This window comes from Choloepus didactylus, chromosome 6, assembly GCF_015220235.1.
Source record: "Choloepus didactylus isolate mChoDid1 chromosome 6, mChoDid1.pri, whole genome shotgun sequence".
NCBI lineage: Eukaryota > Metazoa > Chordata > Mammalia > Pilosa > Megalonychidae > Choloepus > Choloepus didactylus.
In genome coordinates this window covers 119,801,272-119,815,098 of record NC_051312.1, presented here as the reverse complement: position 1 = coordinate 119,815,098, position 13,827 = coordinate 119,801,272, and the positions used below count along the sequence as shown (strand labels likewise).

General features: G+C 37.7%; 1 protein-coding gene across 2 annotated transcripts in view; it reads left to right on the top strand.

Moving 5' to 3' along the window:
- Nucleotides 1-13,827, top strand: part of PDGFD (platelet derived growth factor D) — a 216,437-nt gene that overhangs the window by 178,258 nt on the left and 24,352 nt on the right. For both annotated transcript variants that reach the window (XM_037841251.1, XM_037841250.1), the window contains exons 4-5: nt 7,881-7,943; nt 11,999-12,197. In XM_037841251.1, coding sequence (XP_037697179.1) covers nt 7,881-7,943; nt 11,999-12,197 — 262 coding nt within the window. The remainder of the gene's footprint in view (nt 1-7,880; nt 7,944-11,998; nt 12,198-13,827) is intronic.

Genomic DNA, 13,827 nt, shown 5'->3' with positions numbered 1-13,827 from the left:
AAGGACAGTTGCAAAATAATACAAAACCTCATACAGAGAACTCCAACATAGTGCCCCCTACCCCCAGATACCCAGATCCATCAATTTTAACATTATACCCCCTTTACTGTATCATTCTCTCATCTGTCTGTTCTGAACATCTGAAAGGAGGTTGCCCACTTCATACTCCGTGAACATGTAATACTTCCATGTGCAATTCATACAAACAAGGATATTAACTTACATAATTACCTTAAGTGCAGCTATCAAGTTCAAGAAATTTAGCATTGATATAAAGCTTACATTCTATATTCCAATTTTTTCTTAAGTCCCAATAATGTACTTTTGAACCTTTTTGCCTATATTCTTAGATCCCATCCTGTATTATGTATTGCATTTAATTGTCAGTTTCTCTCTCTCTCTTTTTAATTGTGGAAATAGATACACAACATGAATCCCAACTCCTTTTAAGCCTACCATTCAGTGGGATTAATCACATTCAAAATGTTGCAGTACCCTCACCATCATCCATTACTAAAAATTTTCCTTCACCCCAAAAAGAAACCCTATACTCTCTTCATTGCTCCTGCTCTCCGCCCCCCCCCACCCCCTACCTCTTGTAACCTGTACTCTATTTTCTGTCTCTGTAAGCTTGCACATTCTCTGATATTTTCTTTGTGGTTACCATGGGGCTTAAATTTAGCATCCTTAATCTACAACAATCTTATTTCTTTTGATACCTATTTAACAACTTCAATAGCATACATAACCTATGTTCCTATACCCCTTTGTCTTCCCACCTTTATGAAGTTTTTGTACAGTTTGCATATTTATTCATTATGAGTCCAAAACCCTTGATTTACCATTGCATTTTATGCATCTGCCTTTTAACTCCTGTAGGAAGTAAAAAGTTGAGTTACAAATAAAAATCACAATAGTATCAGTGTTTATATTTATCCATTTCATTATCTTTACTGGAGATCTTTATTTCTTCATGTGGTTTCAGCCAATTGTCTGGTATCTTTTCTTTTCAACCTGCAGAACTCCCTTTACTTTTCTTGTAGGGCTGGTCTAATGGTGATGAAGTCCCTTAGCTTTTGTTTATCTGAAAATGTTTTAATTCCTCTCTCACTTTGTTTTATTGTAGAATATAACATATATACATAGAAGTGATAACTTTCCAAGTTCAATTTAACAAGTAAAGTTAGAGAGCAAATTTCAAAGAATGTTATGAGTTACTCATAACATTTTTGGAAATTTCTTATATAACTACTTGCTAAATTAGACTTTGAAAGGTATTACATTTTTGCATATATTTCCTCTCTTACTTTTGAAAGACATTTTTGTTGGATACAGAATTCTTGGTTGGCAATTTTTTGCTTTCAGCACTCTAAAAATGTCTTCCCGCTGCCTTCTTGCCGGCATGGTTTCTGATGAGAAATCAGCACTCCATTTTATTGAGGCTCCCTTGTTGCTTCTCTTTTGCAGCTTTCAGAAGTCTCTATCTTTGGCATTCAATGGTTTTATTATAACATGGTGTAGTGTGGGTCTATTTGAGTTTATCCTTTTTAAAGTTCATCAAGCATCTTAGATATATATATATATATATATATATATATATTCATATCTTTCATTAAATTTGAGACAATTTCAGCCATTATTTCTTTGAATATTCTCTCTGCCCCTTTCTTTATTTCTTCTCCTTCTGGGGCCCCCACAATACACATATTGGTACACTTGATGGTACTCCACATGTTCCTCAGGCTCTGTTCACTTCTCTTCTTTCTTTCCTCTTTTCTGCTCCTTTGGCTGGATGATTTCAATTGCTCTGTCTTCAAGTTCACTGATCCTTTCTTCTGCCAGCTCCAATGTGCTGTTGAATTTTAGGGAACTTTTAATTTCTGTTATAGAGACCTTCAGCTCTGTTTGGTTCCTTTTCATATTTCCATCTTACTGTTGATATTCTCTTTTTGTTCACCTATCATTTTCTTGATTTTCTTTAGTTTTGTCCATGTTTTCCCTTAGCTCTTTGAGCATACTTAGGACCATTTGTTAAAAGTCTTGGGAATGTCCCAGGTCTGAGTCTCCTCATTGATGATGTCTGTTGTTTTAATCTTCTCCTTTGCCTGGGCCATCACTTCCTGCTTCTTGGTGTGTTTTGTAATATTTTGTTGAAATCTTGACATTTTGAAATTGTAATGTATTATTGCTGGAATTTAGACTCTGGCATCTGTTTCTTAAGCTTGTATCCAGCTAGTGTGACGGAGTTTTCCTTAAATTCCAGGAGCTAACAAAATAAGTAAAAGAAGAGGATAAAAAGAAAATGCTTTTCTCAGTCTTTGCAGATTGATCTGCTTAAGGCTTATCCATACAATGACTTTGGAGAATAGCTCCAAGCCAAAATGTAGGGACCTCCCTGATTATTTGTGCTCACATATCTTGTCTTGGCACAGGCATATGGCCCTGGGAGTTCCCCCATTTACACAGTTCCAATTGTCCCCTCTTCCTTAGGAAGCAGTTTCTACACAGTCCTGGGCACTGTACTGCATGACCTACAGCCAGCAATCCCTTACCCCAGGCAGCACAACTTGAATTTTCTCCCTCAGCATCTGTAGGAGAGCTTGTGAGCTGCCTTCTACATGTGCCAGGTTGGGCCAGACATACATGCTCCCAGTATGTGCATGAGGCCCACTCTGCTCCCTCCGGAACCCCAGGGATCCGCACTGGGACCCAGAGTCAAGGGTCAGCTCTGCATGGAGACAATGAGGGTGGGGAAGGGCCAGCCAAGGTGCCATAAGATCCTACCACTTCTAAATGGTCTTTTTCCTGAACTGGCTCTTGCCCTGTTACTGCAGTCCTTTAAATGCTTTCTGAAGCTTTGAGAAAGATGTTTCTAACAGTTTGCTGGTTGTTCAGGTCTTCTGTTGGGGGACGGAGCCCTGAAATGTCTTACTCTGCCACCTTGATTTGGGCAGGGCTGTGAATATATTTTAAATCCCATTTCAATCAGATATCTGTACATATTTTCTAGCAAAATTGTGCAATATAGAATATATACTTTTGTAACTTTTTCATTTGCAAGAGTTCATTATATTTTAAGAATGTTACCTCTCTGTTAAACCTAGTATATTGGCTAGTTTGGCATTATCCTTTCAAGTTTTTCTTCAGTATTTTTTGATTTATACAACATTTTGTGTGTGTGAAGTATACTGATATTTTTTAATGTTTTCTGACATTAGCGTTAATGCTTAGAAATACCTTTTCCATATGATTATATACATATTTATCTGTCTTTTCCTACAATCATTTTGTGAGTTTATTTTTAAATACCACCCATCTTTTCAGGCCGTAACACTTTTCTTGTACAAACTAAGCTATGATATTAAGTTATTTATAAAGCAAAAATCTGAGACTCCTATCTATGTTTTCTAAACTACTCCAAATAAGAAAATGCAGGGAATGAGGGAGTAAGCTTCATTTCAAAATGCCAAATAATGTCCTTCACTGCCAAAATCTAATTATGAACTATTTTAATGTGAGGATATAAGCTGAGGATAAATGATTATTTTAAAATTATATAAATTAATTCTTAGAAGATTAAATCCATAGAAATTAAGTTGTCTATATTTATAGAGTGGTACATTATGTCAGACTATTTTGGCAAGTTAGAAAAAGCAGGTGACTAAAAAATGCACACTAGCTTACTGAGCTCCAGTCCTGACTCCAGTAATAATTACTTTGGGGATGGTGGACAGTTCATTTGTTTCTCTGAGCTTCAGTTTGCTCATCTCTCAGGGAAGGCATGAGACCCCTAGAAGACATCAGCACCAAAGTCCACATGGAACAAAGATGACCAAAATATCAGCTTCTTGATTTTAGGATGGAATATACTGCTTTTCACACTAGACAGCTGAGGAACGAGGGAGGTAAGGAAATCGAGGGCTGGATTCAAAACAAAGTCTTGGAGCTAGCAAACAGTTATCTCTTCCTAAAAGAATGGTACATGGAATTTAAAACACTTATTTGTGTCTGCTATGACAGTAACAGAAATGTGTTCTTTGTAAGCTGGACTGTTTGATGCATTTTAAATCATCATTCACTGTTCTGTTTTATCATTTCTGAAGATAATAGTAGGGGAAGTGCTGTGCTTAAGAACCCCCAAGAGAAAAGAGTTTGTCTTCCTTTAGGCTGTAGCTTGAAAAAACAAGCAGTCTACCCAGGATGATGCTGCAAATACATAGCAAACAATATGACACACGCACCAACCGATCAGAATGTGGCCTGGCTATAAATTACTGGTTTGTCTCGAATGGTGCCCAGCAGCTGAACATCACCCCTGTGTGTACACAGGAAACCAGAGACGTTGGAGTGTATACCAAAACGTTTGCTAGGAACTTGGGATAGAGTGGAGGACACAATTAGCAAGGTCCTGCCATTCTGGAGGATACATTCTGGTTGGGGAGAGAGGGAAGCAACAAGAAAACAAAATCATTTCAAGTAACCATAAATGCTTTAAAGAAAATTAAGTAGGTTAAGTGGATAGAGTGACCAAGGGTGGGGGTATTTTAAACAGGGTACTCAAGGAAGTTTCTCTAAACATTCAATATATGGACAGAGAACTAAGTCACAAGGAGCCAGGCATTGGAGCATTTTGGGAGAAGGCATGTCAGGCAGAGGGAAGAGCAACAGATTTAAGAACCAATAGAAGAAGCTTGGAGTGTTATTGATGAACAGTAGGAAGGAGAGTGGAGGGGGGGTAGAGTAATTGGGAAGCATAGGACATCAGAGAGAGAGAGACACCAGGAGATGAAGATCATAGAGGCAGACAACAGTCGCATCTTACAGGGCTAGATCCTAAATGCAGTGAAATTTATTGGAGGGTTTTAAGCTGAGGTCAGAAATGATTTGATTTGCAATTAATAAAGACCCTTCTTGCTGCCATGTGAATTATGGTCCCTAGTTCAAGAATGGAAGCATGGAGAAAGTTAACAGGCTATTGGGAGATTTGCTGGTGACTTGGATTGAGAGGTCATAGTGGAAGAGATGAAAAACAATCATATTCAGGATATATTTAGAAGGTAAATTCTCTATGCTCGTCTGCATGTCAGGGTTCTCCTTCCAGAGCTTGAAATCTTGGAGGTTCTGTATTTTATGTTTATAAGCAAAATTGTTCCTTTTATAAGCTCACTTGAAATATGTCTTTTATAAATAATGGCAAATTTTCAAAGTAAGATGAAGGAAGGTGGATTTCTTTTAAATGTCTGTTATTTGTGTTACTAAGAGAAGATAAATTTTACATTTTATCTGTGATTTAATGAAACCCTTTATCATTTCTTTCTGTTATAGTTTCTGACTGGAATCCTATAACCCAAACAGTGAAGAACTAAAAGTCCTTTGTGTCAATGTTTGTCTGAGTTGTTGCATATAAAAGGTCCTTTATAGACAAAAATGCTTAACCAAACATTTTATGATGTGTCTGTGCAAGAAAATAAAGTAAACTGAAATCACAGAATTCAGTAAACATAGACATCAAATCTAAATAACTAATAATACTTTGAAGGATGTCCTTACAGAACCCTCCACCAATGCTCTGCTTTATGCTTTCCATGCTTTGCTGTTGACTCCCCTTTCGGACACCATTCCGTCTTCCTTTCTCTAGGCACACAATTATCCAAGCCAGATATGATATAATGTGATCACCACACAGTTTGTAATTAGGAATGAGTGCTGATGGTCCAAATTTTGCCAATACAGGACACAGAGCACAGTATTTAATCTCTCTGAGAATTTGTTTTCTTATGTTTAAAATGAAGACACTGGATTAGATAATCTAAGATTATTTCCAGCTCCAACTTTTTAAGATCGCCCCTCTTCTGATTTTCACACTGGGTCAACTTAATCCATTACACGCTTTAATTGCCATTTTTGTGCTGATGATTCCCAAATCTCTTTCTCAAGTTCAAGTCTCTCTCTTGAGGTCCAGTCCCATATAGCAAACTGCTTCCTAAACATCTCTACCTGGATATTGCCTAGACAACTCAAACACACCACATCCAAAATGACTTATTAACTTTCTCCAGTAATTTGTTCTTTTTTCTTTATACTTACCTTGCATTGTCTGAAAATCTCCCCCTTTGTGTCTTCTACCCCACTACTTTTTTTTTACATTAACCGTCTTTCAAAACTCAGCTCAAGAGTCACATCATTATGGAAATTTTTTCCTGCCCCTCTTCCTCTCTTGGGAGAATTTTCTCCTGCCTCCCATGGTATCCTGACTAGACTGGCTGTTATCAGAGAACCTGCAAATGCTTATTGCACCTGTTTATTTACATGTTTACATTTTGAACTCCCTGAGTGCAGTGACAGTTTCTTATTTCTTTGTGATTCTACCCTCAGCCTCAAATGTGTCACATAGTAGGAGATTAATGGATATTGAATGAATGAGTGACAATGAGTATTCTGTCATCTGAGGCTTGTTTCTAGAATACAGACTGCCACCAATAGTCTCTCTCTACGACCTGGTGAAGTCATTGGCTTCCTTGCCTTCTGCCCGTTTCACTTGCACACTGGTTCAGGAAGACTCATCAATCCCAACCTTCCTATGTTTGCATACTCCTTCTGTTCTGGGAATTCTGTGTTCTTTTCATCCACATTCTGTCTTGCAAAGTACGGCAAGCACACTTTTCAGTTTTTTTTTCCCTACGTTTCCCTAAGGTTAAGATTAGAATAATGACGTCTAGTCAGTCTGTAATAGATGCTCATTCCTTGAACCTCACATTTGACTCGGTTATCCCTTTCCTTTTATTTTGGCAAACTAAAGTGTTTTTCAAAAGAAACATTTGTGAATAAACCAGTTTAATCATGAGCAATTAACAAATGCACTTTCAGCTCCTCAAAATGTTAACAAAATTTTGACCTGATACTTAGCTCTATTCAGTATGTGTACTTGGGTAAATATATCAGACATAAGTGGCTAAATTTTTCTCAGCATCATCAGGGTGACTTATTTTAGCAGGGTGAGGAACCCATCTTTGACATGTAAAAAATGGTAGAAGCAGCTTTCCTGCCTAGTAGGTTTTTTAAACTTTTTGGTGCTAGAGTAATTAACATGAAAATCACATACAAATTGGAGAGAAGTTTATGCCTTTTAAGAGACGTTTCTTTCTCTGAGATCCATTGCTATCCCAAATCTTTTAAGGCTTCTCTAACTTTTAAGTTCTTAACTTTTAAGCCTTTAAGATGTCTAACTTTCTCAGTCTGCACTTTACGGTCTTTCCTCTAGTAGGTAGTACTTTGTCACTCCCAAAGTCATTTCCTTCTCCTTGCCGTTCTTCTGACACTTCTTGATAGAATCAGGTACAGCCCTTTTGTCAGTTCATTTATCATGGAAAAGATCACTGAGACTGGGGACTTGCCCAGCAGGCAGGATTGAACATGAGGCAGAACTTAGTTCAAACCAACAAACATCATTAATGACAATAATTATTACTCTTTATTAAGCACAAAGTGCCAGTTATAATTACATGGTTAATGCACTCAATCTTTAAAACAGCCCCTGTAATTTAAGCTCCCCATACAGATGAGGAAGTGATGCCTTGGAGAGATTAAGATTGCCTGAAGTCACACAGCCACTGGTGAATTAAAATTTGATCTCCTGTCTGCCCATTTTCTATTTCACCAGTGTGTCCAAGTAAATATTAATGTGTCTGTTGGTATCTTGAGTTATAAGGGTTCTTGAGGAGTGGTGCTTAAGACAGTGACCTGTTCAGCAGGAATGCATCCCCTGCTTCTGTTGTCACTTAGTTGGAAGAAGATTCAGATGGCTGAGTTGTTGAAACCTTGCACATTATGAACTGAACAGAGATTTCACTGACTCGCATGGATGTTTTTTTGCCTTCTAGGAAGATTTCCAACCCGCAGCAGCCTTGGAGACCAACTGGGAGTCGGTCACAAGCTCTATCTCAGTAAGTGATATATTACTCTGTTGCCTGTGAAAGAAACTGATGGAATAACTAAGGTCAACCCCAGTACAACTTCAGCTGCATTAAGGACCGATGGCTTGACCAAAAGCTGGAGCTGGATTCCAAGCACTATGTTTTCTTCCAATTCATTAAGGTTACAGTGTGTTATGTTAGAACCCTTTTTTCTTCTCTTTCAGAAAGGTTTCCAGGAAATGTCAGTAACCATTACAGGGACACAGAACAACCAATGACTTAAGTATTTGTCAGTTTCAAAGGAGAGCCTTCCAACTAAAGGACTGTCCAGACATATCAAACTGGTTCATGGCCCAGACTCAAGTGGGAAATTTTGAAATAGCTTTTTGAATATTTCAGGAGAAGCTGTTTTCAAGGATCTTTTCAGACTTGAAATATTCCAATGTTTATAGTAAGATAACTTAAGTGCAAATCAAGCTTGTATTCTATTTGAGTTGAAAATAAAACATAACTCACCCTGAAGCTGTAAAATTGTTCATGCCCCCATTTGTTCTCCAAATTTAGTCAATATTCTGTCTCCTTGTCTATTCTGCACAAAAAGAGACCTTGTTTACACCAACCCCATATGTAGCACTTACGTAGCAATAAAGTATAAGATAATAAAGGTAGGTGTTCATAAAAAGATTAAGAGGATGGAGAAAGCTTATCCATGGTTCTAAAGTGGGTCTGTGTGGCTGAGTGAGAGTTGATTTTTTTCTTCCCCCAAAGTGAAATGCTCTCTTTGCTCTTTGGGGGATTTATAAAAAATTTCTTCATATGGCAGGATTTTCTCAATGATGGAGTCTGTGACTATTTAATTTACCTGGTCTGGCTGCCAGACTAGAACTACATCATCTGATCAATAGATCAGCGAGGTCTCTACGGGTGATATTAAGAGTGGTTTATTCATTTCTTTATCTTGAACAGTCCATAATGCATGTTCTGAACCTAGCTATGTACAGGCAACAATTGTCAGGCAGTTGAAAATCAAAATAAGTCAGGTAGTATTGTGGAGCCGTGGAGGCTAGGCAAGCGGCTTGGGTAGTTAGGCAACCCTTAGGCAGCCCCAGGTGGACAACTCAACGTAGATTCCAGTAGCAACTCTTGCAACCAAGATTTAGTGTGCTATTCTTCAAGGGGTCCTCATACATCTCAAGCATCTTATACATAGTAGCTCAGGGTTGCGTATTCATTCCTGCCCTGAGGGCAAAAATTACTAGCCTTAGAGGGTCATTACTTAATTGACACTGGTCCAGGTCCTCTAAAAGAGAGAGATTGTCCTTTCTACTTGGAATATCTGGGAATCTCAGCCCTACGTCTGTATCCACTGGGAATTCTTCTGGATTGAGTCCCAAGGAGAAGCATCTATTGATAAAATGATGTAGCTTTATAGCAAAAGCAAGGAGACTCCACTTCTTTCTTCACAATTTTGTTTTTCAAGGACCATGTAGACCATACCTGTGTTTTGGGTTTATTTTTTTTTTTTAAGTGGTTTTTTAATATTTGAGTATTTTTTACAAATCATTGTTTTAAAGTAATTCAGTTAAACTTAAAATTGATTTTTATAAATATATAACAAAATTTGAATGAGATCATGTTTATTGTGTTGCTGAAGAAGGCACACCCAATTAATTATCTCAAAAATAGTTTTTAAATACTTACTTAGCTCTGAAACGAAATGTTTTTGGGGGTTTATTAAATCAATGAATCACTCATAAGTATTTTCGTAACCATCATCATTTCTGTCAACTGCACTGACTCAAAACTTGAAAATAGTTCATACAAAGGGACAGTTTTACATTTTACTTATGGTTTGGATTTTTCCTTCAGCCTTACATTAGAAGGAACCCACCCCCTCCCCACTCCCACCTCCTCCCCACCCCGACCTCCACTATCACCCCCACATGTTATACTCTAGGCATTTTTAGGAGCGACCCTAGGAAGCTGCTGGCAGTCCTTTCCCCAAAACTACTGCAGAAAGCTATCTCTTGGGTGGGAATGACTTGATTGATGCTTTTGATTCAAAAAAAAGAGGGAAGCATTTTAATTTCAAAGCTTTTATGTGCTGCCATATGCCTCACTTTGCCTGGCTCACTTTTATTTTTCTGGATTTTAATCCTAAATTACTGTGTTATAAGGCTAATTGTAAATCACTTGGTGCATATGAGCCTGGCAGACTGTGGAATATCCACACAGTGTAAGTTGAATGGGGACTTGAAACTTTTTTACTGAATTATAGGTATCAACCACCTCTAGCATATGATGCCAAAAGGGATATGAAAGACACAAATGATGTGCTTCAATCGGGGTTCACCTCCTATTAACACCCTGCCCCCCCACACACAACCAGATTAAAGAGCTAGCCTGATACATACACCGATCTATCCCATGTCTCCTCCCCTATTACCCCACTCCTGTCTTCCCCATTCCTTTTCTCTTATGGGATATATTTGAAAACTGCTCCCTAAAACTTCCACCATTGCCCCAATGGTAGAATGATGCATTACACCTTTTTGTTTTGCTAAAGAGGGACCACTGTTCCTCTGAGAACAGGTGATCACTGAATCTCTTACAACCTTAGGACCTTGCAGGCTAAAGAGTGAAACATTGCCTGAGAGTGAGAATATAAATGTGAGTCTTGCTGTCTGAGACTCTGTAGTACATATTATTTCTCAATAGGATACTGCAGTTAAGTTTCAGGAAAGCAAGTTTTCATTAATTTCCATTTTCCCTTGGTGATAAGAAATATTTGCCCTTGGGGGATTTTATTTGTTTGGCAGTTTCTTTAAAGACATTTAGAAATCATTTGAGGCTGTGTGCTCTCTATTTCCTTGTTAATGGGTCATGAATTTTTATAGTGATGTTTGAATCATGGCTCATTTACCTCTAGATTGTACAAGGGTTAGTGAAGTAAGTGCTTGGAAACCTATATGGGGTTGGTAGCAAAATACATAATACCTTCCAGATGTTCAGTGATTTTTTTGTTCTTCATTTAAAGAGTATTCTTGATAATTTTTTAACGGCAACTGGAATCACAAGAAAGCTACGGCATTTTTTTTTCTTTTTTTTATGTTTCCCATGTGAATCTTCCACTCTTAAGTCAAGAAAGCCAGTTTCATGGCTAATTGTCCTTGACAGTAAATAAGATGGCTAGAGTGCCAAATTTTATCAGGATGTCTCCAAAGTAGATTCACACTCTGCTAAAACAGTACCTGCAATGCTAGGTGACTTGTAAAGGGGGACATGGGGGCTAAATGTGGGGAATGGGAGGAATTATGCAAAGCTTTTATGGAAGGAGGTCAGAATTTAAATTCTCACCATTTTTAAAAATTCAGGTTTTTTGAGATATATTCACATACCCTACAGTCATCCACAGTATACAATCAGTTGTTCACAGTACCATCATATAGTTGTGTATTCATCACTAAAATCAATTAGTGAACATTTTCATTACTCCAAAAAAAAAATAAAAATAAGAATAAAAATACAAGCAAAGTAGAATACCCAAAACATCCCAACCCCCAATCCCCACTATTATTCATTTAATTTTTGTTCCCATTTTTCTATTTATCTGTGCATACACTGGATAAAGGGAGTGTGAGCCACAAGGCTTTCACAATCACACAGTCACACTGTGTAAGCTGCACAGTTATACAGTTGTCTTCAAGAATCCAGGCTACTTCTAACCATTATTTTTTTATATAGATATGGATGATTTGGGACCTGGAACCAAGAAATTGGGTGACTTAACTTTGATATTTCCATATAATCTGTGTCTTTTTAAATGAGTACAATTCAGGTGAACTGGAAGTTTCATGATCTGGTTGACTTTGATTTCCAAAAAAAAGTTAATGACTATCTTTAACTGATTAATTGCTTTTATTAGGAATAAAACAAGACTATGACAGAGTATGTTGACATGGTGTTTAGACATACGAAGCCTTATAATCAGAAACTGCTTGTGTTCCTTCCATGTAGTTGTATGACTGTTATACGTCATAGCAATGGATCTTTTCTGAGTACACTGAGCTGTATGTCACTCTTAGGGGGTCTCCTATCACTCTCCATCAGTAACGGATCCCACTCTCACTGCGGATGCTCTGGACAAAACAATTGCAGAATTTGATACTGTGGAAGATCTGCTCAAGCACTTTAATCCAGAATCATGGCAAGAAGATCTTGAGAATCTATATGTGGACACGCCTCATTATCGAGGCAGGTCTTACCATGACAGGAAATCGAAAGGTAAGAAACAGGGGATTGAGGTTCTTAGTAAGCAAGGCAATTAGGAGTGTTAATAATGATAATAGGTGAGGATTATCAATGCAATATATTAAATTCACTTAAATCAGATGATTATTGTGTGTTTATCATCACATGTATTTTTCATAGCACCTTTAAAATAAATTTTTGTGTTTTACCTCAAACTATGTTGTTCATATGAGAGAGACTAAGAAAGGTTTGATTCAGTCAAATATCTGTCATAGCTGGAAGTAGAAGAGACTTTATAAAATCGTCTGGAAGCTTCCTGCTTCCAGGTAAATAAGGCAGAGTTAGCCCCAGTTTTACAGTGGAAACAACCAAAGTCAGGGGAGGTGAATGATTTGATTGAGGTTGTGTGGCTGGTTGGAAGTAGAAAGGAAATGTGAATCAGATCTTCTGCCTCCAGTGGAGGGCATGTGCAGTCACCTGCTGGGTCTCTCTGGGATTCCTGAGAGTTGGGGTCACCCCAGGCCTCAGTGTTGGCAAGAGAGGACTCCTGTTGATGCCACATTGTCAAAACCCTGTCAAGATTTCAGCTCTACCTATTCGATGTCCATCCCACAGTTCTTTGTAAGGACCTACTACTATGTGTTCAGTGCCCGGGGTGGTTTCCAAGGCTGTAAATGTCCCAAGGGAAAGGGAGAGAAAGAGCTGGGGTAATTTGGAGGCATATGACAGCACACATTCAATTGGAAGGGTCAGGGAAGTTTGAGGGGAAAAGGAAGAAAAGTATTCGGGCAGAACAAACATCACTGAGTTAAAATGATAAATAGCCTAATACATATGTGAGTCATGTGATTTTAGAATGAGAATATTTTTTTGTATCTTTGGCTCCAGTTAATACAGAAATAACATATAATTACCTATTCTTGTCTAAAACTATAATTTCTAGTCTGTGTCCTTGCTTTATTTGATAATATTTGTTGTCCTTAAAGTTTTCTCTAAAAAGCCTTGTGAGGCTGACTTGCATTGTAGGTATGAAGGTATTTAGCTAAAATACAGCTTGTTTCCTAAACTTTTTAATATCAAGGGTACTTTTAAGAGCTGCTGACCTGGGCCACATTAGCAGATAATGTTTGTGTGGGTAAGCACAACTGATTAGAACATTTGGCCAAAATGACTAATTAGTTAATTCTTACCTTGCCTTCTGTTTATGGTCTAGGTCATAAATATTGCAATTTAAAATGCGCTTCTAAGGGTGAACAAGAGAGTAACTGGTGGCCCTGATGTTGTGGATATTTGGCACATGTAGGTCGCTGTAACTCTCAAGCTGAATCTCCTGAGGATTCAGATTACATTCAACTCAGAGAAGAAACTGCTTTTCTGTAAAGCACTACTGTCATTGTATCTCTACTAGGTCAATTTTGAAGGAAAGTAAAATATTCACATGCATTAAAAATCCTGGAAAAATATTAAAAATTATATTAGACAAACAAGTAATAAAATAGGATGCCATCTTCGAGCATTTTAACCATGACAGCTAGTTGAGCCCTCCTTAGCATCTGTTTTCTGGAAATATAATTTAAAATCACATAAATCCATTCCTTTAATTCCTTTTTTTAAAAAATCATACTGAGTTGGAGGCAGGGAGCTGAATTTAAATCCGAACCGT